Source organism: Solea solea, chromosome 11 (assembly GCF_958295425.1).
Source record: "Solea solea chromosome 11, fSolSol10.1, whole genome shotgun sequence".
In the NCBI taxonomy this organism is placed as follows: Eukaryota; Metazoa; Chordata; class Actinopteri; order Pleuronectiformes; family Soleidae; genus Solea; species Solea solea.
This window is the reverse complement of record NC_081144.1, coordinates 26,904,355-26,930,825: the sequence shown is the minus strand read 5'-3', so window position 1 is coordinate 26,930,825 and position 26,471 is coordinate 26,904,355. Positions and strand designations below refer to the sequence as shown.

At 42.9% G+C, this 26,471-nt stretch overlaps 1 protein-coding gene across 1 annotated transcript; it reads right to left on the bottom strand.

Moving 5' to 3' along the window:
- Positions 1 to 5,136: 5,136 nt before the first annotated feature.
- Positions 5,137 to 25,060, bottom strand: LOC131468979 (EMILIN-3). The gene is made up of 6 exons (XM_058643729.1): positions 24,419 to 25,060; positions 12,988 to 13,110; positions 10,860 to 11,167; positions 9,467 to 9,810; positions 9,042 to 9,392; positions 5,137 to 8,584 (listed from the first exon to the last, which is right to left on the bottom strand). Exons 1-6 carry the CDS (start codon positions 24,604 to 24,606, stop codon positions 7,445 to 7,447), a joined length of 2,454 nt encoding a protein of 817 aa, XP_058499712.1. The 5' UTR covers positions 24,607 to 25,060; the 3' UTR covers positions 5,137 to 7,444.
- Positions 25,061 to 26,471: the final 1,411 nt, after the last annotated feature.

Below are 26,471 nucleotides of genomic sequence, written 5' to 3'. Positions count from 1 at the left end.
TGTATGTTTATATATATATATACTATGTATGTATGTATGTATATATGTGTGTGTATATATACTATATATGTATATATGCGTGTGTGTATATATACTATATATGTGTATATATGTATGTTTATATATATTCTATATATGTATATATGCGTGTGTGTATATATATACTATATATGTGTATATATGTATGTTTATATATATACTATATATGTATATATGTGTGTATATATATACTATATATGTATATATGCGTGTGTGTATATATACTATATATGTGTATATATGTATGTTTATATATATACTATATATGTATATATGCGTGTGTGTATATATACTATATATGTGTATATATGTATGTTTATATATATACTATATATGTATATATGTGTGTGCATGTATACTATATATGTGTATATGTGTGGGTGTGTGTATTTAAGTCGGTCGTCAACTCGCTCGCTCAGGCTTTGTATGGACGTGTAACAGGTTCGTTTCTTGTTACATTGTGACAGGAATGTCGCTTCATTGATCGATTGTTGTGAGACGTTTCCATCAGCAGATTATCTGCAGGACCTTGTTTTGGTATCAGAGGTCCCACAATTACGTGCAAATTAAATTGTATTTATCGGTTAAAATAACTCCACATAACTCAGTAACAAGTGCAATCGCACATGGTTTTCAAATAATATATTTCAGAACATTTATCAGACAAACTGTACAGCTCGTGTCTTGGCTGTGTGTGTGTGTGTGTGTGTGTGTGTGTGTTTGAGTTGCTAACCTCAGGACTTCGATGCGCCCTCTCTTGATGTGTGTGTGTGATTGTTATGCTTTAATTCCCAGGTTTTGAACCAGCTGCAACCACTCATGAAAATCACTGTGTTCATCGTTGAAGCTGCATTTTCCCCATTTTGTGCAAATCAAGCTAATCCAAGCCTCATGTCTGGCTCGTGTCGTGTCGGGTCTGCACTGATGAATGTGTTTGTTCCGTTGTTACAATGTCACATGAATCGGAACATTTGAACCAAAATAAAATAAGAGGAAGCAAACTTTATAACTCCATAAACGTAACGTTCATTTGACACTTTTTAAGGATTCAATTCAGATTAAAATTCAATCACTTGTGTCGTATTTGTTTCACAGTCAATCCGTCGTACACACAGTACTGTAGACATGTGGATACAGTGATGCTGTTTGTCTTCACCTAATACCATGGAGAGCAGACCTGGGCGTGACCTGGGTTAGGTCAATAGGAAGTAAATGTACGTAAGTCTCAGCTCCTGCACGTTTGCATGTGTGAGCTTTTCTCTTTACTCTATGTAGTTTATGTGAGACACATATGTCTTATGTGGAGAACAGGTTACTGTGTTGAAGGATTATTTTTACTTTAATTGAAAAATGTCATTTGATTCAGGGAGGGATGACCATGTCTTTATCGTCCTTCACTGGAGATAAAGTGTGGCCAAATACTTTTGTCCACATGGTTTAAAGTATAGGCATGAACAGGTTTTGTTGAACCTGAGTAAATGAATGGAAGTCAATGTAGTGTCCTAACACGAGTGGCTGAATGTTAGTGTGTGTGTGAGTGAGAGTCTTGGCAGACGCACAGCGCTTGGCTGAAGTAGCCACTTGTTAATGGCGTCTGGGAAACAGAAGGCTTTGATATGCTCACACCAGTGTCACTTCTCTGTCTCTCACACACACACACACACACATAGGGCAGCTCTTAAGAGCTGGAGCGTTGTCTTGGCATGTGTTGTTTACACAGACAGCGCACACACACTCACACTCACACACTCACACAGACACACACACAGATACCAGTTACTCATTCACCCACTCTCTCTCTCTAGAGTATTGAGCCACTCAGAGGCTTTGATGTTGTCCTGTGGCGCCTCTGCCTTTTCTAAGCTGCTTCTCCTACAGATGCTCTCACACTGGAACTAGCATCAGGAAATAGCTGATGACAGCATTTGTATCACTCACTTCCTCTGTGCCTGTGTGTGTGTGTGTGTGTGTGTGTGTGTGTGTGTGTGTCTGTGTGTGTGTGTGTGTGTGTCTCCTCTAAGCACCGAAGCTTTCCACGTTATTTTTAGCTTTGTGTTTATTCCTTTGTAAAATAGTACATGTGCTGACATCATGCGTTCACGGCTCTCACTTGTTGTTAAATGAGATTAAACAGACAAGGACAGACAGAGGACAGCCAGAGGACAGACAGAGGACAGAGGACACAGAGAGACAGATCTCAGCCAACATAAGGATTCTATTATAAGGCTGACAATATCCAAACCAAGCAGGTTTGTTTGTGGTTTCCATGGTGACCATGTTACTGGAATCAGAATATACCCACTTAGTACCCACTTAGCACCCCAAGTAGCCTGGAAAGGGTACTAAGTACTAAGTGGCTCTGGGCTTGAAATGGGCCCAACATGGAAGCCAAGCACAAACCTGAGGGAGAACAGGGTCCCCTACTAACCCCCCAGGGCCAGCCCACAGAGGAGGCCTCTGCACCATGAACAGAAGCCAAACTGCCCCAGGCTGGGTGGAGTCCAGAGGCCCAGGACCCCACCCAGGCCTGGGCCCCATAGGGATTATATTTGGGCTCCTGAGTGTGTGTCAGGACATCAGTGACGTGTGGTCTCATCATGACGTAAGTATGAAGTAAAATACTAACAGTGACAAAAGAAAATCAACGTGTCACATGACTGTTATATAAATGTTCAACATTTCTGAAATGACACGTGAACAGTGAGGTGAGCCAGTGACAAGCTGTGACACACACACACACACACACACACACACACACACACACACACACACACACACACACACACACTGACTGAAGCACTTTGATTATACATGTACTACACAGTCTGTCACTGCCGTAACTGCGCAGTGAAAATACCAAAAAAAACATTTCAATAAAAACAAAATCCAATTTAAACGAATAAATATTCTGTAGTTTTTCTTGCTGTGGAATTGTTTAAAGCATAATTACACGTTTTTAAAACAACCAAATGTTTTAATGAAATATAAGCTTGTATGTTGGGTTCATATATTTGTACATCAGTGTTTCAGCAGTCGTGAACCTCACCGCACCTCGCTGGTCCCACCAGTGTTTACTCACATGAGCTTCCCATGTGGGCCCAAGTGACTGAAACCATAGGAACCTGCATAAGTGGGTCCGGGCCTGAGGGGGGACCACCATGGAAACCATGGACAAACCTGCTTGAGACCCATTATCGTCGACCCACCACACCACACTCATGGAGCCCACATGGAGATGCTGGCTGGGTTTGGGACAATCATGTGCCCAACCTGAGGGAACCCAGGCAGAAGGTGCACCCTTCACTGACTGTTCAGATTATCCAGATTAATTCATCGTCAAATCTCATTTTTATGCCTCCAGGCTGCCAACAGCTGTGATATGAGGCGTTCCATCCAGGGCTGGTCTGTTCTTTTAGAGCAGGACGTCTGAACCACATATTTAGAGAATGTCTTGAGGGATGTTGGCACACACAGTTACACACAGTTACACACAGTTTACTCCGTGTATCAATGTTAACTGTTAACCTCAAACAGACATAGAATCCTCACTGTTGGAAAAACCATGTGCATTTGCTTTTTCTACACAGGCCTGCGGAGCCTCGTCCATGCCGCTCCGCTCTGTGGTTTTCAATTCTCTGCGTTCAAAAAATGTGTGTGTGTGTGTGTGTGTGTGTGTGTCCAACTCTTGGTTGGCAGCCCAGATCTTGCCAGGCTGGTCTCCTGCTCACGTTCCTGATCCTCCTCACAACGACTGAAGCTGTTAAATTAGAATCCTGCTTTTGCTTTAAAGGTTGATTCTAATGCTGCATTCATTCCAAATGCCGCGCCCCTTCCGTCGTTAGTGCCGCAGGATCATTTTCATTAAAGATCAACTTCTGGACGACGTCACTGACTTCTTCACTGACCATACTTGTGTGGACTTGTTGTTGCTCCATGTGCCGACACAGAGACAGGATGATGTAGTCTGTCCTCTGGTAAACACGTGCTGTCCTCTGGAGCATGTGGCCAAATTCTTTGCCAAAGTTGCACATTTTCAGCTGGAGTGTTGGTGCGATTAACGCTTTGAGAGTTTTATTTGAAAGCAATTCTACACGTATACAAAGGTACTTTGCTGGACCTTTAAGAACGTGTCTGCTGTTTAATGTCACTGACAGGAAACTGCACTAAAGCCAGCAGAGAAAATCTGTGTTTTTGTTGTTTTTGGGACTTTGCTTTTTATAATTCTTTGTTCAAATGAATGTAAGTGACACAAACTGACCACAAGCTAAAAATACTGATTTTCTCAGTGGGAATGAGTGGTTTCAGTTACGAGTGAGTTTCACTGAAGGTCCCACTGGTCCCACACAATGTTTTCTTTTTCTTTTCAACATGTATAATAAAATATGAAGCTGCTGTAAACTGTATATTTATGTAGTACTTGATCATCGTTCCCTCCTAATCCCTGAGCCAATTATATCTTTCCAAGCAGCCTTATCCATATTAGTCTCTGCCTCTGACCTCCGCCCCTCTGTACTTCCCCTCCAGGGTTTTTTTTTGGATTTTATTTTGATGTGTAGCCTCTGGTTTTCATTACGCTCTGATTGTTTCATGCCGCTGTGGTTGCTGAGAGTGACGGTGTCTGTATGAAAGTATGTGCTGATGCGTCACAGACGACCTGCTGACGGTGCTGCAGAGGTGCGAGCTCCACTCTTCACCTCTGACTCCACACACACACACACACACACACACACACACACACACACACTTTGATATCCTGCACATTTTCAGCTAATGACCCAGCGGATCATCTGACCACTGCATGTGACCGGTCTTGTGAGCGTGTCAGTTAACATTCCTGTCATGAGAGCACTTTCCTCCTTCTATCACTTTGGTTAAGTCAGTCGTTTTGAACAAAAGTGAAGAAGAGAAGAAAAGAATGCCGACTCTCCGCAGTCACACCTCAGATTCCTGCAGCTAAAACATGCTGCGCAGTATATTTGACACGATGACTTCTCTGGTACTCATTACGGTTTGACAGCCACTGAATCTGTGAGAGATGAAGCTGCTGCACACAGACTTCATCCTTTTACACACATTTACTAAACAGCTAATCCATGTTTTAACTCAGTATTTATTCTCATTAATAGCTTTAAGTAAATGTCTTGTCTTTAGTTAACATTTATTCAATGTTTCTGTCTGTAAAGTTGAACATTTGTTTCCCTTAAGTGACATTTGTGTACAATAGCACAACATAATCATTTTATAATCTAATTATAGCAGCACTCTACCTTTATTAATGCTCCTTGTGACACTTATTGTAAAGTGTAAAACATTTATAGACGTATAAGCCTTACTTAACTACACCTAAGCATTTATTAGCATTATTTCCCTTTATTAAGGCTCCTCGTGACCCTTAATGTAAAGTGACAAACACGTGTAGTGTATCTGTGTTCAAACGAGTTATTTTGTGACCTGTGTTCTTCAAATGTATTAAAGTGACATAAAGTTACCAAACAAGGCAGCAGTTTGAAGAGGAAACATGTTTGTTTTATTTCTAAGGTTTTCCTTCACTGAAAGAACTGACTTTACACAGAGTGTCGGCTCCAGAACCACCACTAGAGGGAGCTCTGAGGTATAAATAGACTCTTTCTCTCACATTAAGGGAGGAGCAGACATATGCAGCTCCCTCTTTCCTTTTAAAAGGAAGGATCTGGTCTCACTGGACACATTTAACATTTAGTAGATTTGTATGTATATTGTATTATTTATGCTGTGCTATTTTATTGGTTGTAATGTGTTTTATTCCTGGTTAAATAAAATACACATATATGTTCTTTGAGGACACATTTAAATGAAGAAGACATTTAAGGTTGTGTTTTTTCTGACTTGAATGTAAATGTAATGTTTATGTTGATATGTGATAACACTTGTTTTAGCTCCAGAACATTTTCCATGTACGTTGTGTATTTGTTGGCACTCAAAAAAGAGGACATTTTTTACATCATGTGGGATTTTACAATAAATACACTGTTACGTTCACAGCCTGAAGCTGCTGCATACAGTCATTTACACGGATAAATAGATTTGTATTGATTTAGACAGAACATAATGGAAACTGAAAAAATATTTGTGTAAAAAACCCCACTATCATTCTGAGCACAGCCCTCATGTGTTTTACATTTTCTGTCTTTCTTCCTTTTTCTCTCCTCCTGTCATGTGATGTGTGATGTGTTGACACTGCCCCCTGATGGAGAACTGTGGAACTTCTCTGAAAGTTGGAACAATGAAAACAAACAAGAAGAATACATTTTAAAACTGGTGTAAAATGAGTTTACCAAAAAAAAAAAAAAAAAGTAAATAGCACCAAGTTGACGTACAGTATTGTTTAAAAAAGACCAGAGAAGAGTCCACACATGCAGAGGATGTTGAGTGTGCTGGTCAGTAGAACCCGTAGCAGCGAATCAGTCCCATATCACTCACTTCCTTTTGTTATCATTTCTCTACTACATCATGACAATGCACTCACTTCATATAAGTTAAAAAAAAGGTCAACTATGAAAAGAAAACAATCATAAAAGAAAAATCAAACAAATGCCCTATAGAATAAAGTCTCAAGGGGAAATATTGCCCAGCTATACAACCATGATTCTGCCTCTGCGTCTCCTCACTTCAATAAACCAAACTGCCAGAACATCTGGAGGCAGCGGAGTGCCGAGCGTTAATTTGCATCTGTGCAGATGGGATTAAAAAAAGAGAAGAGACAACCAGAGGAAGTCACTAGAGTCTAAGGAGAGGCACGCAGAAAATACATAGTTTACTTGTGTAAAGTGTGGCTGTATGAGACACTGACACACAGGCAGCTCTGCAAGTGCTGGGAACCAGTGTGACACTCAAAGTAGCTCAATCACTTTTACAGTGAAGACAAGTGGAAAAGTAGCACAGATTGCTGCCGTTTCAGCTAAGACAAGAGTTGAATTAGCAAAAATGGACGAGTTTTAGGGTAAAATGAACTAAAGCTACTGTTTCCCTACTGGAAAATCACCTATTAATGCACGCCGGCTCAAGTCTGCTCTACATTAAGCTGCCTCGTGTTATTATAAGACAGCCTTCTGTTTTGTGTTGCTGTGCGAGGGTTAGGTCGCTGATCCACTGCCGTCTCCATTAATACATTCAAATGTGTTATTTTGTGACTTTGCGTTTAAAATCCTACTTTCAGATTCAAATCTCTGGAGTTCAGTGTGAGTGGTGGACAAACTTCATTTTCATGGTGAGAAAACATGTTATTTTACAGCCTTTTGTTAAGTTCAAATCTGTTTTTCTGTGTCTCATACAACCACATTTCAAAAAATGTGTACTATAATTTTAAGTGTCCCTCTTTAAAAAAACAACAACAAAGAAAAACAAAGTAAAATCTGTAGCTCAGATGCTACTGGTCTCCTTTTTGGTTTGCTGCTTCCTTGGCCGCACAGTCTTTGACCTCTCCTTTCAGCTCAGCTAGCTGTTCTGAGTGGTCCACCAGGGTGCCGTTCACCTCGGCCAGGTATGAGTCTGAGTGTCTCTCCAGCTCGGCCCTGATCTTCTCCAGCTGCTCTGCCAGCTCCCCCAGGCCGCTGCACTGCCCCTCCACCTGACTCACCCTGCTGTCAAAGTCCTTCACCTCCCTCTGCACGTCTATCGCTGTGCTCCTGCAGCCTCGCAGCTCCCCCGACAGCTGCCTCTTCAGAGTCACCAGTTCTCCCTTCAGCTGGGCCAGCCTCCTGTCTCCGGCCCCCAGGAGCGAGGCTTGGTGACCCACGAGTCTGGTGATTCCCTGCACCTGGTTGACGAGCTGGTGCTCTCTCTGCTCCCAAGTGGAATTGGCATGGCCCACCTCCCCTGCAATGTAGCTGATGGAGTCCTTGAGACCCTTCAGAGTGCGGTTCACGGAGTTGATGTTGACCTTCAGCAGGGTGATCTCCCCCTGGACAACGCCCTCCGTGTCCTCCTGTGCGATCCTGAAGAGCAGGTTCTGCAGGGTGTTGTTTAGTCGGTCCAGCTGTTTAGAATGTGTGTCCAGACGACCTGTCATCTTCTTCTCCATCCCCTCACACTCCTCCTCCACTTCAGTGATGCTGATACCCCCTGCTGGCGGGGTGGAGGGTGAGCAGGAGGAGGTGCAGAGGAGCTCCAGGTCTGTTAATTGCTTCTGAATACCATCCAGGTCTCCCTCCACCCTCCTCCTCACCGACTCGATCTCCGTCTCCAGTGCCGGGACCACCTGACCCTCCAGGAGAGCAGGAGCTGTGGCGTTGCTCAGCTCCTCCACAGCTACAAACACCTTCTCCTCCAGGGTCTTCAGCTTGTCCTCCAGCAAGGTCTTAAAGCCAGTGAGACCTCCAGGGAGCCCTAAATCAGCTCCACCCTCTGTGGTGTTGAGGCGGCCCTCTATGTCCACCAGCCGGGTTTCAATCAGCGTCTCCACATGGAAGGTCTGGTCAGTGAGGGCAGTCTGCAGCTGTCTCTGAGATTCTGTCAAACCTTTTACAGACTCCTCCAGCAGCAGAACACGCTGAGACAGGCTGCTCACCTGCAAACATCAACATCAAGCCTTTATTATAGTCTATAGTCTTTAAGCAATAACACACATTCACTGATCTGGTTCATGTTCAAATAGCACAAATAATGTAGAATGCAATACACAGGCTGGAAATGTTCAGATATAGTTTTTCAATAGAGACGGGGGGTATAAAAATCATATGAAACATTACACACATTAAAAACCTTCTGTACTTCAATATGTGGAACGTATGGAGATAAAGTAAATAAAGAGCGACAAGCAGATGGTTTGTATCACCTTGTAAAGCACTCACTCCCTGCACCAAGGTTCACTGACGACAGCACAACATACAGGAGTTCCATCAGTCACTATATCTGTGTTATTTTGTGTTGTTTAGATGAACTCTTGTGAGTGCAGTCACCTGTACGTAACACACGTACTGAACAGTCCCTGTAAGTGTGTGTGTGTGTGTCTTATCACGTCCTACCTGTCCACAGCAGCTCTCAGTCAGAGTCAGGCCCTGGATCTGAGCCTGAATGGAGCCCAGTTCCTCCCTGAGCCCGGTCTCTCTTCCATCCAGAGTCTGCTGCATCTGCTCCTGGCCGTTCATGTGCTCCTGGTGACACTGCTTCTGCACCTCACCAATCCTCTTGTCGCAGATGTTCTCTAGATTGGTTAGACGGTTCTCAAAGCCGTCCAGGATCTCAGCCCGCATGTCCGCCAACTTGGTGTTCAGGATCTCTTCAATAAAAGCGGTAGAACCGTGGCCAGGGATTGGCCTGCCTCTAGCACCCTCCAGCAGGCTCTTCAGCTGGCCATCGTGACCAAGGACCATTCCCTGAAGACACACATGAAAGGTTATTAAGAAACAGCATTTATTAAGGACGCAGGATAAAAGTGAGGTGTGTTTACCTGAATCTCCTCTAAGATGTGAGCCTTGGCTCGCAGCTCATCCCTCACTTCTGTCACCCTCCCTGCTAAATCTCCAAATCCAGGGAAGCTATCGCCTCCATCCACTCCTTCCGAATCATCTGGGATCACTCCAAATCCCACCACAGAGTCCGGCACACGAGGACCACCGGGCAGCAGAGACACCAGGAGTTTGTTGGTGTCCTCTCGCAGGGATGTTCGCAGTCTCACCTCAAGGCCGGCCACCGCCCCAGTGAGAGTGTCCAGGCCCAGAGTGAGGCGACGCAGGTCCTCCTCCATACGGTCCAAACGCTCGCCACTCACTCCAGAGATCCCAAATTTGTTTCCTGTGTTTCCAACGAGGAAAGATTTCTTAAAAGGGAAACGTAAAGAGCGGCACTGCAAAATACTTTTTAAAGAAAGTAAAATGAAGTTTTCCTCGTCTTTAGCCCGACAACAAAAAGATCTTGGCACGTAGAAATGGAATAAAAGATATTACAGCTTCCTTTAAGATGCAGAAACAATGGTTTTCATGAAATCCCAGAGTTCCTGCTCCTGTGTGTGTGTTTGTAGAACAGATGTGTCACTATCACAGATTACTGTGTGTGCAGATATAAGAACATCTGAGGTTTCAATTCTTAAAGTCACTTTAATCAAGTACAGGAAGACACATTTGAAGTGAACATGACAGAAGTTCTCAGTTTTGTCTCGTTGTATTATAACAAAGCAAGATTAGCTTTCCTAAAACTTAACATTTTTTCAATCCGTTTAAGGATATTTTTTTATGACGTGACTGTGACACTTGGTTAAGTCAAGGAACACATGTCAGCGCAAGCCAATCAGAGGCAGCGAGCGCGCACACACACACACACACACACACACACACACCACATGACCTGCTGCCAAACCTCAGGTGCTGGTGAAAAGCATGACGCTCACATATTCACTCTCACATTAAACATGAGAAAATAACTGATTTAAACCACATAACAAAAGACTCACTTCACTTAATCTACAGCAGCTTTAGTCTGTGGTATCTTTCAGATTATATTTGCTGTTTCATCTCAACATTAGAAACGGAAACCTGCAAACCACCCACTCTCCCACACCAAAGTCCATTGATGAAAATGGTGTTTAGCTGTTGAGGACACGGGAGCTGCTGGTCTTTGTGTCACTGATGTAAAGAACTCACTGTTGTGTGAGCGGCTTACAAAGCAACAAACTCCAGCTTCAGGTTTGAAATGTCAGTCTAAACATCAGATTATAACATTTTTACACTTTTCTTGTGTGTCTTCTCACAGCCATGTTTTCAGCTCTGTATTTCATACAACTACGCATCAAAAGACCTGAACTATCCCTTTATTGCTTAAAACAAATCTCTCTCTTTTTTTTTTACCGTAGTTTGTTTTTCCACCTCCGGCAGGAATTTGTCCCGTGGGTCCTGGTCGGTGGTCAGGCAGACTGGGCACAGGTTTGCCCGGCTCCAGCTGGCCTCCTCCAGGCTTCTGGTCTACAGGAGGTCTGGGACCGTAAGGGAAGCCCTTTATCCCTGGACGATGTGGCAGTGCAGCATCACTGACGTCGGGTGACGACGTGGGTCCTTCAAAGCACTGGTCTCCAGAGTAACCGGGACAACACCTCCACTCCAGCTCAGTCACGGTCTTGAAACCCACCTTGTACTTTGGCTTGTAGAACGTTCTGTACCTGAAGGAAACACGAGTAGAAGACAAAGGTACATGATGTTGCAGCACTGAGCACAAATAATGGGATGGACTTTTTCTCTATGGGATTATGAGGAGATTACAGTTATCTTGTATAAACTCAATCTCTGTTCCTGTCACACACACACATACATACAGTCAAGTATTTTATTTGAAGAAACCTTTAATGTAATTTAATGTAACCTTAATTTCCACATTATGGGGCCACATGTACACATTTACCTACTTATATGTATCTTTATTTGAACAGGGACATATTCTATATATTCTATTATAGCCTATAGCTGCTGTTGGACACTGTCCACAGGACATCAGTCATTGGACGGCACAAGATGTCCTCCATCTCAACAATGTCCCCCCCCCCCGACTGAAAATAATCTTGCCCCTATGTCCACATCACTCTCCCTCTCAACATGACAGTTTGCACTGTACATTTTTTGCCCAAATTTATTTTATATACACTACCTTTAAATTTTAAATTGAAATGTTATTATTCTATTCTTTAATTCTTATAATCACACAGCACCTTACTTTCAGAGGTTTTAATTTTTTAATTTTAAATTTAAATTCTTCAATTTATATTTTAAGTTTAAGCTGTTCTTTTTTTATTGTTTGGGCTGACCGGGTTCTGGAGAGACTGGAATTTCGTTTGAACCTCATGTTCTAATGTGTGTTGGAATGACAATAAAGAATCTTGAATCTTGAATCTTGAATCTTGAATCTAAGCCTGACCCTGAACCTCACATTACAAAAAACCAAAGCTTTTCTTCTCTTAAATTAGAACATATTAAAAATGTTAAAGTGAAATTTTATGTTAAATGTTTGTAATCTGTCAAGTATATCTATCTTTACTGTACTATGCTGTACTGGAATAGAGAGGAGGATGTTAATTGCACCATAGTTACATATGCAATTAAACTGCATTACAACAGTGCTATAAACTCTCTTGGTCTATTTTTAGTTTCTGTAATGCAACAACAGAGCTCTGTCTTTTTAACAATTGCAATTGTATTAAAACCAAATGAAACAACATACACTTGTAATTAACCTGCATAAATATACTAACTAAGTGCTAATTAACATGTTTACTGAGCTCTTTATGTTTGACTGGATGTGACTTTGCTGCGTTTATAATAACATACACATGAAAGTAACTAATCTTTAGCTAATCACTAACTAAGTCTTTAGTTAATGTCAAGGATGGGCTGTGGTGGGTGACGGTAGCTCAGTGGAAGAGCAAGTCGTCTTTCAACTTGAGGGTTGTGGGTTTGATTCCTGGCTCCGCTAGTCGACATGTCGATGGGCAAGTGTGTGAATGAGTGTGAACGATGAGTGATAGAACATGTGCTGTGTGAGTGAATGAGTGAATGAGTGAATGTGGTGTCAAGCAGCTTTGATTGGGTTAGAAAAGTCTTATAAATACAAACTCAGAGGCTAAATATCACTCACACACTTACAGTGCAACTGATCACACATTCATCTGAGAAATAACCTCACGCTCTGTGTAAGTCATGCTGTTTTACAGCTAATCCACCGTGTGGCGCTGTTTGTGCTGTTTTGTAAATATTCAGGATTCAAGAAATGCACCAAAAGGACTGAGAACAAGTGTCATAAATAAAGGTTACAGACACAGTTCACAGTTGTGTTATGATAACTCATTATTAATATTATCAACATCTGATCTCAAAGACAGTTGAAGAGTACATTAAGAGAACACTAGAGGGCAGCATGTGTATGTAGAATATTCTACCATGTGCTGAAAGTGAGGAACTACTGTATTTGTGTGACTTTGTCGTGACTTACACAACAACTGGACACTTCTGACCCCAGATGCACTTGGTGGTGTACTCGGCCTTCACGAAGGTGGACACGCCGTCCTGCATGACGCACGTGATGTTCCTCTGGACCACGTAGGCACAGTGGTTTCTGTTGATATGACAACATTAGACATTTCAATGAGTCACGTGACGAATACGTGAAAACACAACAGTCACCCATTCATTTATGACATGATGTGTAATCAAGTTATACACAAGATTACACAACTTTAAAGTTAGATAGATGGATAGATCGATAGATCGATAGATAGATCGATAGATAGATTCATTCACCTTTTTCTTTAAAAAACCTTTAAATTCTAAGAGGAAAACAAAGTGTGAGAATGTTTTCAGATGTGTCCACAGTAAGTTCTCCATAACTACTGTGAACAGTTGTTGCATCATGCTGGAGCTGGACCTTCCTCTCTCTCTCCTCGCGCCTCATTGCCAGTGCAGCTATAGCAACTGCTAAATGTTCCCCTGGCCCCTGCACAACACAGGAAACGATGATCTGGGCTCTTTGGGCTCACATGTGAAGCATTTCTTACATTCAGCGGGGAGCGTTTAGCAACACATGCAGCGCTTAACGTTCCTCCACAGCTGTCTCAGAACAAATAGGAGTGTTTGGAGGAGCAGGGAGGGACACGGGAGCAGAGCGGGGCCTACATGCTCAGAGGGCTGACAAACAGCACTGTGAGAACCTGGTGCACCTCTGCACCAGGTTCTATGGTAAGAGCCAGAATGACAGCACTCCTTTCATATGAACCAGGTCGTGTGTTGTTAACGAAGTGGTGCTTAAGACCTGAACTGATGTGGTTATTACAGGAGCTCTTAAAGCACTTCAATTTACTGAAGGAATGTTTTTCATGTTTTACTCCACGACGATACTTACTATGATAACAAATGGTGCTGAATCATCATTTCTGCCATGTTTTTCTTTTCTTTTTCCTTTTTCCCACCTTTGCACAAACATGTGAGTCAGTGAGTCACGACTGAAAACCCTCTATTCGGCTGTATGTTGCTACCTTTAGCATTCTCCTCCATACATCCCCTCATTAAATAATAATAATGTTATCTGTTATGTTCACATGTTGTAAAATGTTGAAAATCATCACATCTCCTGCGTCTCTGGTCAAACACCAGAGTCGTTTAAAGACAGTCAGAGTACCTCACACAACCCCACTGTCCTGCAGCACTGCAGTGAGGGCTGTAAGTATAAGATTGTCAAATCTTAATAGTTTTTATGGGTTTCCTCCTCATATAAGGGAGATTTATTGAGTGCAACGAGAAGCTTTATGAATTGATTTAATGTATGTGTGAGTTGATAGAAAGCTTCTACGGACAGATGATGGAGAGCAGACGCAGACGCTACGACTGTGATGCCTCTCATGTTCCACACCGGGAAATGATCATGTTCACCGGTTTGTTTGTCAGGTGCAGGCGTGGCGCAGGGGGGCGGGGGGCGGGCGCTGACCTTCAGTCTGTCGCACACGACGCCGGGAAATGGTGCAGGAATCCAGATGTGCATCAGAGAAACGTCTACTCTGAGCCTGTCTGTCTACTCTGAGCCTGTCTGTCAATGTCATTTTCTCCTCAGTGTCCTGCAGTCAGAGACGGTTCTGGCTCTGTGAGAATCAAAGCTGACACTGCAGAGATAAATCCCCCAGATTATTGCAGAGTGGAGCTCATGCCCACAGAGAGCTTTATCACCAGAAACATGAACTCACATGTGAGAGAAAAGTGTTTGTTATTGTCTCAGGCTGAGAGCGCAGCTGCAGGGTAGGTGAGAACTTTGTTTAGGCTGCTTGTGTGGGAGCACGTGTGAGGGGAAGCAAGTCTTGATCCAGGATCTAAGGCTGCATCTACATGCTGGTCTTGATGCCCAATTCACATATGTTACCTTAATCAGATTTAAAAAACAAAACAAAAAAACAACCTGCCCAGCCAGCATGTCCATGTGGGCCCCATAAGGATTATATTGGGGCTGACAATATGGGTCCAACTCTGGTTTGTCCGTGGTTTCCATGGTGACCTGTCTTTGCTCACATCAAGCCCAGGCCCACTTAGAACCCTTTCCAGATTATACATAGATTCTAAATGGGTACTAAGAGGGCATGGGCTTGAAGTGGGGGGATGATGGGCTTCCCATGTGGGGCCCATGTTACTGAATCCAAAACTATGTGGGGCCTACATCATTAGAACCCATTTAGTAGTCTGAAAGGGTACTAAGTGGGTTTGAAGTGGGCAAACAAAGGAAACCACAGACAAACATGTTTGGGATTATCAGCCCAAATATAACATGGAGATGACCTGTGACCCCTGACCTGTGGCATGGTCAGCACAAGGAAATGTACTGTCAGTGAAAGTTAGAGTGAGTCTTACAAGGCACGAAAACTCAGTCACATGACGCAGTTGAAAGTGAGTCATGTGACTGTAGACCAGTTTTTAAGGAGACGCTGCACTGATGAGGAAACATTTATTATCACATCACTGATGTGACAGTTCTGACAGTTGTGCCACATGGCAGGAACAATTCAGAATAGGTCACTTGCCTCCATGCAGTTTATACAACCTAAGATACGAGGATTATGAGGCGGAGGAGGGGGCGGGGCTTGGCGCCTGCTCTAAGCTATTTTCACACGTTGTATTTTAAACAATGTCACACAAGGAGACTGCTGTTAAAAATATAAATACTTTCTGATGTTTGCTTTATTGCTTGTTGGTAACATGGGGGCGGGGCTGTTGCTGGGTCCTAAATCTGGGACTACATCCTTCAGAGGATAAAAGGACACCACCTTTAGGGTTTGTGTAGAACATGAAGGTGAAACTCAAATGAGAGGGTGAGTGCGGTACAAATCCTAACATGAACGACATTAACATGAACACAATTCTCACTTTTAAGGTCCTTTGATATTTTAATATGCTATTCAGTTGAGCTGTAGCATGCTATTTCAAATTAATATAAGACTTATGAAGGTTTATTAGCAGAGACTGAATATACTACCAATAAGTGTGTTTGAATAAGTGTATAAATTGCTTTGTATTTATAGCTTTAAAATAAGCATGATAAATGATAATATGACTATATGATAATTCATATTTACTTCCACACTTTTTCTTTGTGTGCAGAAAAACAGGACGAAAACACCCATGATCTCAAAAAGTGATAATAAAAGTGTAAAGTTCATCCACACCCTCAGTGAACCACCCAACCCCAACTGACACTTGAGTGTATTAAACTCCTCATCAATAACAAAACAACCATCACTTCTCCTTCTCCTCATATCATGCCTCCTACCATAACACCACAATATTGTCTTTTTTGTGTCGTTGGACCGTGTCATGTTTTGGCTGATCGTCTGCTCCCACTGTAAATAATTCTAGTATTATATTAATATTATTATTTCTTAATATCTTCACCGTCTCCCAGGGGAAATGTAGATCTCCCATCTCAGATTCTCATATGGAGTTGTTTCCCTGTTACCCCTGTTTTTATCCCCTTATTTTACATGTTTTTTCTGCAGAATCTGCAAAAAAACATAAGAAATCTCAGTTTAATCATCCAAGTCTCTTTTCTTCCACTTTCGATGATCCTTGAAGCCTGCGGCTGACACTGGAGGGCTCGCCCTCCTCCCCATGAAGTGCACTTTCACCTTCAGGGCTTGTGACTGTTTGAACTCAGGCCTCTGCTGTTGCCCCGTATAGATTTATGACTGGAGCAGAGCAGATCTACAGGCTGACAGCTCCCCTCCAGGGTCCATCTCTTTACATATTTGCTTTTAATGAGTCCTATTTCTGGCCAACTGGCAGGTCTTGAAGGCCCCATGGTGTGGTGTTGATTAATCCTGCTCTGGTGGCTACTGATTAGGGTTAACAGAAAATGTGACATTCGGATTGAATCCAGCTCTGATTACTGTCGCTCCAAGGCAGCGTATTACAGTGCCGTCATTTTGCCTATTGGCCTCTAATCCTTGTTACCGCAGTGCAATCACATGGGTGTTAGGGGTGCAACAGTTCAACAAGCACAGTTCACTTTGTATTGCAGTGACCGGGTCATGGTTTCAGTTGGGATTATTTAGCTCATTATAGAGATGACAAATGATAAACTTTTTTTTTAATTAGATCTTGGGTTATAATGTGTATCTATTTATTGCTAATAAAAATACAACAACTTCAATCTCTGTCTTTCCTTCATAACAAGTGAATTTTAACATTAAATGGACACAGTTTTGAACTGATGCTTGTATATAGAATACAACTCACTAATGTTTAAACAGGGGAGGCTCATTTCAGGCCCCGGTATTTATCCAACAATTCTTACATACATTTTGCAAATGAACAACTAGAACAAGGAAACACGATAATTATGTCAAAGTGAAATGTTATAATAGTGTTTTTATTTACAGTTTATATGTCGCTGAGCAAATAACACACAACAACCAGCTATTTGTCGACAGACTTCCCTCCAAGATCCATACAGGACTTCTCAGGGAAACCTGGACCATCTCTTAGTTATGCTCCTATAGACCAGGACTGCTGGAGGAATTCCTGTGGTGCAAGCACATTCACTCTCTCACATTCACTCTCTCACACTCAGGGTATGAATATGACTTCATCATATGTCATTAACCTTATTCTTTCTCTCCCTAGTTTGTGTCTTTCCTTCCTTTCCTCTCTCTCTCTGTGTCCTCGTCTTGCAGGTTGCAGGATCCAGATCGAGTTTGGAGGCTATTATTATCGTACATATCATCACCATTATTATTATGCTATAATTAAAGTTGATATTATTTTTATCACAGTCTCTGCTGCTGCTGATATAAATGACATTGTAGTTCCCTTTAAGCCCTAAGTCTATTTTTTAGGTCTCTGCTCAAAAATCGCACACTCATAATGCAATGAGTATATCTCTGCAACCACAAGGTCTATTTGAATAGTTTTGGTGTCATAGTAAAGGGCAAATCAGTTAAGATGTGTAAATAAATATCAGTGTAAGTGTTACTGGTGAAGAGTAAATGAAGATGGCTCACAAAAAAGAAAGAAAAGAAGCAATTTCAGGATGAATATGTCTTTGGAATGATGGAGAATCAGCTCTAAAGTCACTCCTGTGATCACCTGTGGTCACCTGTGAACATCATCTCTGCAAAGTTTGATCAAGTGATGCAGAAATGACAGGCGGCGACTCATTTGACACATTTTGGAAACATCTGTGCCATTTGTATTAAAACCATGTATTAAACTACTTTCTTCACTTTTATGTAACTCTTAGTGTTCAATAAAACAAGTTATGTCCTTGTGTTCTGACTGTCAGGAAAAAAAAACAATTCTTCAAGTGGTTTTAATGCGGAGGCTACAGGAACATGAAAATCCCATAAGAGGATCCATCGTCTGTGATAAACAGGTGATTCTGAACAAACGAGTGACACTCTGATCGTGTTCTAACGATCACGTTTACTCTTGAAATATAAAAACAACATAGAAGATATTTGAGGAAGCTGAGCTTCCCTTTGTGTCCTGGAGCAATCGTCACTGCTTGAGATTGTGTTCACTGCTTCATCTCACTTTTAAACAGCCTTTTCTGATTGGAAACCGTCACTCTGAGTCCATAGAGAACATTAAACATCATGACACAGAGGCGCTGTTGATCCACTGTTGCCTCCAATTTAAACTTCAACATTTGATTTAGTTCTTTTGGTGTTTGAAATCTTTTGTTGTGATTTACCTGACTAACACAAACATAGCTAATAATACATCAGTAGCCCTACTGCAAGCTAAAAATGCTGATTTTCTTTGCTGTGTGAGGGCAAGCGGCTTACAAAAGTATCTGAACCATTAAAATGCAACTCTGTGTAACATTTAACACAAACAAAGTCACATTCAATTCTACAATATTCACAGTATGTGGTGGTTTTACGCTCTCGAAATGTAACAATGTGGCAACGTCCTACAGTTGTTCCTACATGTCATTTTGCTGAATTAATCCAACTCAATCCAAAGTCGAGCAAAAGCATTTTTGGAATGAACGTTTTGTAATCATGTGTTGGAGGGGGAAGGACAGACCCTGATGAGGGGAGGCCGCATGCAAAGTTGTTTCCATGTGGAACTGAAAATCTGTGGCTTGTACAGTATGTGTGAAACAGCTTGTGATTTGTGTATTGAACAATTCATTTTTTGAGGTTTGGTGGGTACAGACATGAGCATTGTTACAGGTTCCTATTCACTATATACAACATCTATTTATATCATAATAATTTCATATAATCTGGTTGTTTTATTTGACTTGTATAGACGCTCAGAAACACTGTACCTTATCCTCAGGAACAAGCATGAACAGTTCTTTCTGTAAACTTCAGGGTCCAGGTTCAGAGAATGTAGTGCAGTGTCAGTGAAAGTGGTGCATTACAGAAATGTTTGGTGTTGGTCAGGAGCTTGGGAGTTCACTGCCCAGCCTCTGTGACCCTTGGCAGGAGACTGGCTCCATTCTTGTCCAGCACTGGACACTCAACACAAACTTAGAACAACAGCCCGTAACCTTTGACCTCTGTTAACTTACTGACCTTTCTCCCTTGATCTGTGTCCCATACGTCTTCACAGGGTTCTCACATATGTCTCTAATCTGATCAGTGATGACATGAGACATCTGCTGGGGTCTTCATTGATGTAGACGACATGTTTTTGTTATAGTAATAGAGTTTTAAAAACACCAACCAAAAGACACGTCATGAACTCTGTAACGCAACAATGCACAATGTAACAAGTGTCATTTAACCAGCACATACTTGCTGTCCACTGTGTATTACCGGACATTTCCACCAGGGGGCACACCACAGAAATCTGTGAATATTTTGCCATTTTAAGAAAAACAAGGCAGAAAAATGATTGTCTTTTGTTATTGATGATGTTACTCTGCTTCTGTTTGGTTTTCCTGAACACAGTTGTTTTTTATCTGGACTTCTTCCTCTCTCACCACAGTGGATGATCCATCCTCACATCTATCTGTGATTAGGACCTGCAATAGGAGTTCACCGGGGCCAATTTAGAGTGTCCGATTAACAGTGAGCAATGGGGATCGGGTGCCTTGGTCAGAGGAACCCCAGAACTTGACTTGAACTGGCATTCATACTGGCAACCCTCCGGTTACAAGCCCAATTCCCTTCCGCTTGGCCACTGGCCAAGCGGAAGGGATAGTGTATGCAGCTTCCTGTATCTGAAAACAGGCTCTGTCAAGCAATACTATCAGACCTGACTGAGAGACTGGTGTGTTTACACATCACAGCTTTAAATGTACTGCCACTGCACTCACTGCTATTGTTCATGTGAGTATCACATCAAGCAGACGCTAAATCTCAGGAAGTCTCAATGAGCAGCTCAAAGCAGATCAAAACAGATCAAAACAGATCAAAACATCAAAGCAGATCAAAGCAGATCAAAGCAGTACAAAGCACTCACTCACTCACTCATTGTTTACCACTTTATCCTCCACATGAGGACATAGGACGAAAGGCAGTGTGCACCATGGACAGATCTCCAAACATATAGAGAGGAACCACCATTCACTCTCTGATTCACGCCCACGGTCAATTTAAAGTGTCCAATTAACCTGCATGTTTTGGACTGTGGGAGGAAACCAGAGAACCCGGAGAACATGCAAACTCCACAGAATAGACCGTTAGTTGAACAGGGATTCAAACTGTTGACCTTTTGGCTGTGAGTCAACAATGCAAGCCACTGCTCTGCTGTGTGGATACAAATCTGTAACAACTGCCGACACGACAAAGAAACCTTAAAAAAGGAGCCTACAAGAGAGGTCAGTATGGGCGGTGCCTTTCAGAGATGGACATATTGGCTCAGATGGTCCGTCCTGAGCCCCTCCCTGCAGATGAGCACGGACAGACACAGGACAGGGCTGCACTCCCAAAACGTTAATATTTAACGACCTGTGGATGAAAGTCATCAATCAACAATCAGCTCTGCCTACTCATGTTTTAACGTCTGTCCCGGGATATTGGATCACAAGCGGAAAGCTCTAAGTGTAGATTGTTCACACCTGGCATTAAAATGACGTCATTGACTTCAGGCTATAGATTCCTGTCCAGCAACAGGAGGTTGTATTGAACCAAAGGACTGACGCTGAAATCAAATCACTCGCTTTGCTGCCAAGACAGAGATAATAATTCAACATGGAGACAAAAAAGTCTTTGTAACATCAGCAGCTGCAGAAAAACTGTGTGTGTCCATGTGACAGTGTTGTTCTTGGTCAACTGAGCATTTACACGTGTAAAATCAAACAAACAAACAAACAAACAAACAAATACACACACACACACACACATCTCAGCATGTGTTATTTTTAAGTCTCTATTTCCACTGACCAGTGAGGCCGACAACAACTGAGCTCATATATCTGGTGGTCTGACAGTGACACGTCCCCGGGGCCCAATGTGTCCACGGTGGTTCAGCAGCTCTTATATAAACATGAACTGGACTCTCACACACACACACACACACACACACATGTGCAGAAACATCACCAACTACCAGCAACCAGCACTTTACTAACCGTCTGTCAGTCTGCATCAGTTATGAAATGTAATAGAATCAATAGGAAGATGAGCTGAAGATGAGCTGAAGATGAGCTGAAGATGAGCTGAAGATGAGCTGCCCACCTGAAGAACTTCAGGACTGAAGGACAGTTTCCCTTTTCTGAGGAGATTCTGTCGCTAACATCACGTCCGTGTCTGCAGAGTGAAATCAAATCCCTGGCAGACTTGGCTGCTTTCACCCAGGAAAATGTTTCTCCAGCTCAGGAGAGAAGAGTTAAGAAACAGAACGTGTTCCCCGCCATGTTCTAATGCTCCACCCATAAATGATTCCAAAAGACTATGACTACATGTCATTTGAATAGTTTACATTAGAGATGATTACAGTGTGCTCACATTTGACATCTTATGGATGCAGCGGACACGGTCAAGGTCACGACACTGCTGTAGTAACCCCCACAAAGAAAGGAGGAATATGTCACTCAGACTAACCTGATGGAAGCTTCTTGCTGTGAGGCAACTGTGCTAACCACCACTGGTGCACCAGCTTGTATTAATGACAGTGAATAAACCTCTTTATAATTCATTATAATAGAATTCAAGGGATAATTCAAGTTTGTTTTAATTGGGTTATCTGAGGTAAAATACAGGTGACTGTCCCCCATTTTATCTGTTGTTAAAAAGGATTTTCCAAGTCAAAACAGAAGTTGGTAAACTGCTCACTTTCCCACACCAAAGTCCATAGAGAAAATCATTGTTTTGAGCTGATGTGGAAACCAGAGCTGCTGATCCACTGCTGCAGCAGTGGATCAACAACTTCAGTGTGCTGTGAAGTAAAATATGTGATTTTATAAATGGAATCAGTGACAAAGCAACACAATCTTCAGTTTCCTGCCACAAATGAAGTCACAGAGCGCCTCGTAACATGCAGAACATTCCCTTTTGTTTCTGAAAGTGTTAAATAAAGCATGTATACATGATGGTGACAGGGTTAAAGGTCAACACGGTTAGTGCATTCAGGCTGAAGGATGCTGGAGGTGACAGTCAACAGTGTTCTGCAGCAGGTCGCTCAAGAGAACAGTGGCGAACATCAGCTCTTTCTGTCCAGGTGAAGTAGATCAACAAGGCTCTGCTTCACCTTCATGACTTTTAAATTCCATGCACAGTGTGCGGTTGTTATTCCTCTCCTGTTCATGTCGGCACAATATCAGTCCAGACATCTCTGACTGAACACAGAGGACGAATCCTCAAAGGTTTGAGTCCCAGGTCTGAGAGAAGATGTTATACTGTACATGTAACATAATGACCACAGATACAGTTTCTACAAAACGATGCTCCATGCACAGAGCGAGCCGCGTACTGGAACCTTAATGAAACAATCAGCAAAGAGGATCTGAACATTGAGTTGGATTTAAATACATTAGAACATCATACTCATCTTTAACAAGAACACAATATAAAATGAGCTTTTGAATGATTCATTTCACAAGTGAGCGCACACCTGACACACACCCGACACACACCTGACGCACACCTGACACACACCTAACACACACCCGACACACACCTGACGCACACCTGACACACACCTGACACACACCTGACGCACACCTGACGCACACCTGACGCACACCTGACACACACCTAACACACACCTGACACACACCTGACACACACCTGACACACACCTGACGCACACCTGACACACACCTGACACACACCTGACACACACCTGACACAAACCCGACACACACCTGACGCACACCTGACACACACCTGACACACACCTGACGCACACCTGACACACACCTGACGCACACCTGACACACACCTGACACACACCTAACACACACCTGACGCACACCTGACACACACCTGACACAGATGTCCGATCAACCAGCTGCAGGACTGAGTATTGTACTGATACAGACTCAGTAAAACACCACCACAACAAGCTAGAGAGTGTTTCTTAACAATGAACAATCGCCTCAGAAATCCAGATGAAGAGAAGTTTAACGGCCCCCTCTGTGCCCCGCTGAGCCCCCCTGTCACCACACACACACACACAGAGTCAGCGGCTGCAAGGGATCAATACCCTTGTCATCAACTGAGCACCACACAGGCCACGATGACGCCTTTTGTTTTCATGCTGTCATTGTTACTGTATAATGTTTATCTGCAGCCACAGATGGTTTTAGGTGTGAACCGCAGAGAAAGCTGATGGCGAGTGAGAGAGAGAAACACAGAGTCGATTCAGGGATCTGTTACCCTAACTGAAACCATATTTCCATACTACTCGCCAGTGACATGTGTTTCTCTGGGGAAATACAGTGGAAGGTGGGTCCAGCGTGCAAGCGCTCCACATATTTGGAATGCATAGACTTTTACCCTGCAGCACTGGGCGGGAAATCAACTGTGCATGAGCTCCTGTGACATGAGTTGGATTTCCATCAGACTGTTTTGATTACATTTTCAATCTGTGCGTAAAAATGAAAAACACGAAAATTCAAATATCACATTTGAGATGTTTTTACACAAAATGTGAATATGTGAATTTTTCAAACAACACAGGAATTTAGGGACGACATTTAGAAGTCATGTGACTGAAACATCACACAAACTTTCACTATGTGCTGCACTGGAGACAACAGTCACTCTGGTGGAGGACTGGGACTTTTTCTCAAAAGTTTCTTTTTTCAAGTCCGAATTTTGTCTTAAATCTATGAATTATGAATTTGATCGCAGAAATCCTACTTTTCTTTTTTTAAATTCACATGTGGCCCTAACCCTATTCTGTAGAAATCCCAATGTTCCTCCACTTAGAATGAAACCGTGGAAATACTTAGAAAAGTGGCTTGACAACACTGGACGAGCACTTACTTGTGGCGCGTCATTGGCTTGTTTGGTGAATGCTGAGCGTTGAGTCCAGCCTTGAACAGGTTGTATCTGCTTCCATAGAAAGGGTTGACGTGACCTCCTCCATAGAAGGTTCCTTTACTGTCCACCACACAGAGCAGCACTGCTGACAGAAAGAGCTGTGCAGCCAGTTCACACAACTTGGTCCTCATTGTGTTTTTTTCTCTCTTAAATTGCGCGTGATGATGATGATGATGATGATGCTGATGAAGAAATGCGGGTCGAGAGCAACAGTTGTAGGATCCTTGAGGTCACACCTGCAGCGTTGTCCTCCTCAGTGGGCCCTGAAGGTGACATGGAGCCCAGACAGCTGTAGCATCAGCAGCAGCAGCAGCAGCATCCTGTCTTCACCTCGCTCCCAAAACACACTCTGAGAGCGAGAGGAGAGAGCAGAGGGAGAACTAGTGAGGCTGCAGAGGGAGGGAAGAGGGAAGAGGGGCAAGGAAAACAACACAAAGGTGTGCTGGAGGAGGGGGGGGGAGAGAGAGAGAGAGAGAGAGAGAGAGAGAGGGAGGGAAAGAGAGAGTGAGAGAGGAGAGGAGCAGGACAGACGGAGGGAAGAGAACGAGTGTGTCTCTAGGAAAGTTTCGGCTCCATATGCACACACACACACACATGAGAGCTAGTGTGAGACCTGCTGACTTTACTGTGTGTGTGTGTGTGTGTGTAAGAAGCAGTGGCTGATCTGCTGCCTGTGAAGGGGGCAGGCACGCAGACAGACAGACAGACAGACAGACAGACAGCCTGGATTTGCATGTCCCACCCCAACAACTCTGCACAAGGTGGTGGAGGTGGGGGCTGGACTCACTACTCTCTCTCTCTCTCTCTCGCACACACACACACACACACACACACACATACACACGCGCACACACACACGCACACACACACGCACACACACACACACACACACACACACACACACACACACACACACAGTTGTGTATGAAGCAGTGGAAAACCACAGTCGAGTGAAAGTTCCTCACCAGAAAATGAGAATAGTTCTTGAGTAAAAGTACCAAATATTACCTGTACTTGAATATGAAAAAGTGCTTTGTTACTATATTACTACTCCATTTTAAGTTACATTTAGCAACAGAAAATAAATCAGACTTATTATTCCACAAGAAGAAAAAAAGAGCCCTATTTCCCCTTGTTGCCAGTAGGGGGCAGCATCTTTAACTGGTGTTGTGATGAGAATGGTCAGGCTGTTTGTAAATCAAGTCTAAGCGACTGATTGGTACATTATCTGTATTTATATTGTGCTCTTCTAGTCTTGATGATTTACACTACAGTTTTCACCCATTCACCCGTTCACTCACTCACTCATTTTCTATCACACATCGTTCATACCCACTCACACACTGCTGGAGAAACATGGGCTTAAGGTTGTTGCCCAAGGACATGAGCACGTAGACTCGTGGAGCCAGGGATTGAACCCACAACCTTTACGCTGAAAGACGACTCCACTGCTGAGCCACTGTCGCGTGTTTGTGCCATGGCATGAAAATGAAGCGGCATGGAGTGGCATCTGTCCTCTGAGGAACCAGGGGCCACAGGAAGGTTCTTCTCTCTCCTAGTTTGAACTGTGGAGGGCAGCATTTGCTTTGTGTCTCAACCTTAACCAAACACATGCATGGGGAAATTGTCATTTGTGAGAAATATAAAAACTCAAGTAAACGGAGGCTTCAGACAGCACGGCTAACAAAGCTCTGACATCATATTTCTCCAATAATCAAAACCTTTTTGTCTCTTTAATCCTTTAACAGTTTTTCTCTTTTTTTTATTTCAAATTCTTTTCTTTTTCCATCTGCTGTGGGAGCAGCTGTGTATCATAGTCCACTGCTGTGTGCGTGGCTGCTGTGGCTGCAGCCGACTGAGACGCTGTCGCTGCTCTGGACACAATGGACCTCCTCCATGCTTCATCACGGTCACTCATTCAAAATCCCAGTCTGTGACACACACACACACACACACACACACAGTGAGTGTGGAGATAAAGGTCTGAATGGTCAGG

Bases quoted from the DNA above. Each gene is read 5' to 3' on its own strand.
- LOC131468979 (XM_058643729.1), bottom strand. From the start codon at position 24,606: ATGAGGACCAAGTTGTGTGAACTGGCTGCACAGCTCTTTCTGTCAGCA. The intron at 9,811-10,859 runs GTAAAAAAAAAA...TTGGAAACACAG, and splicing joins AGGTGGAAAAACAAACTACG to GAAACAAATTTGGGATCTCT. The intron at 9,393-9,466 runs GTAAACACACCT...GTGTGTCTTCAG, and splicing joins ACATCTTAGAGGAGATTCAG to GGAATGGTCCTTGGTCACGA.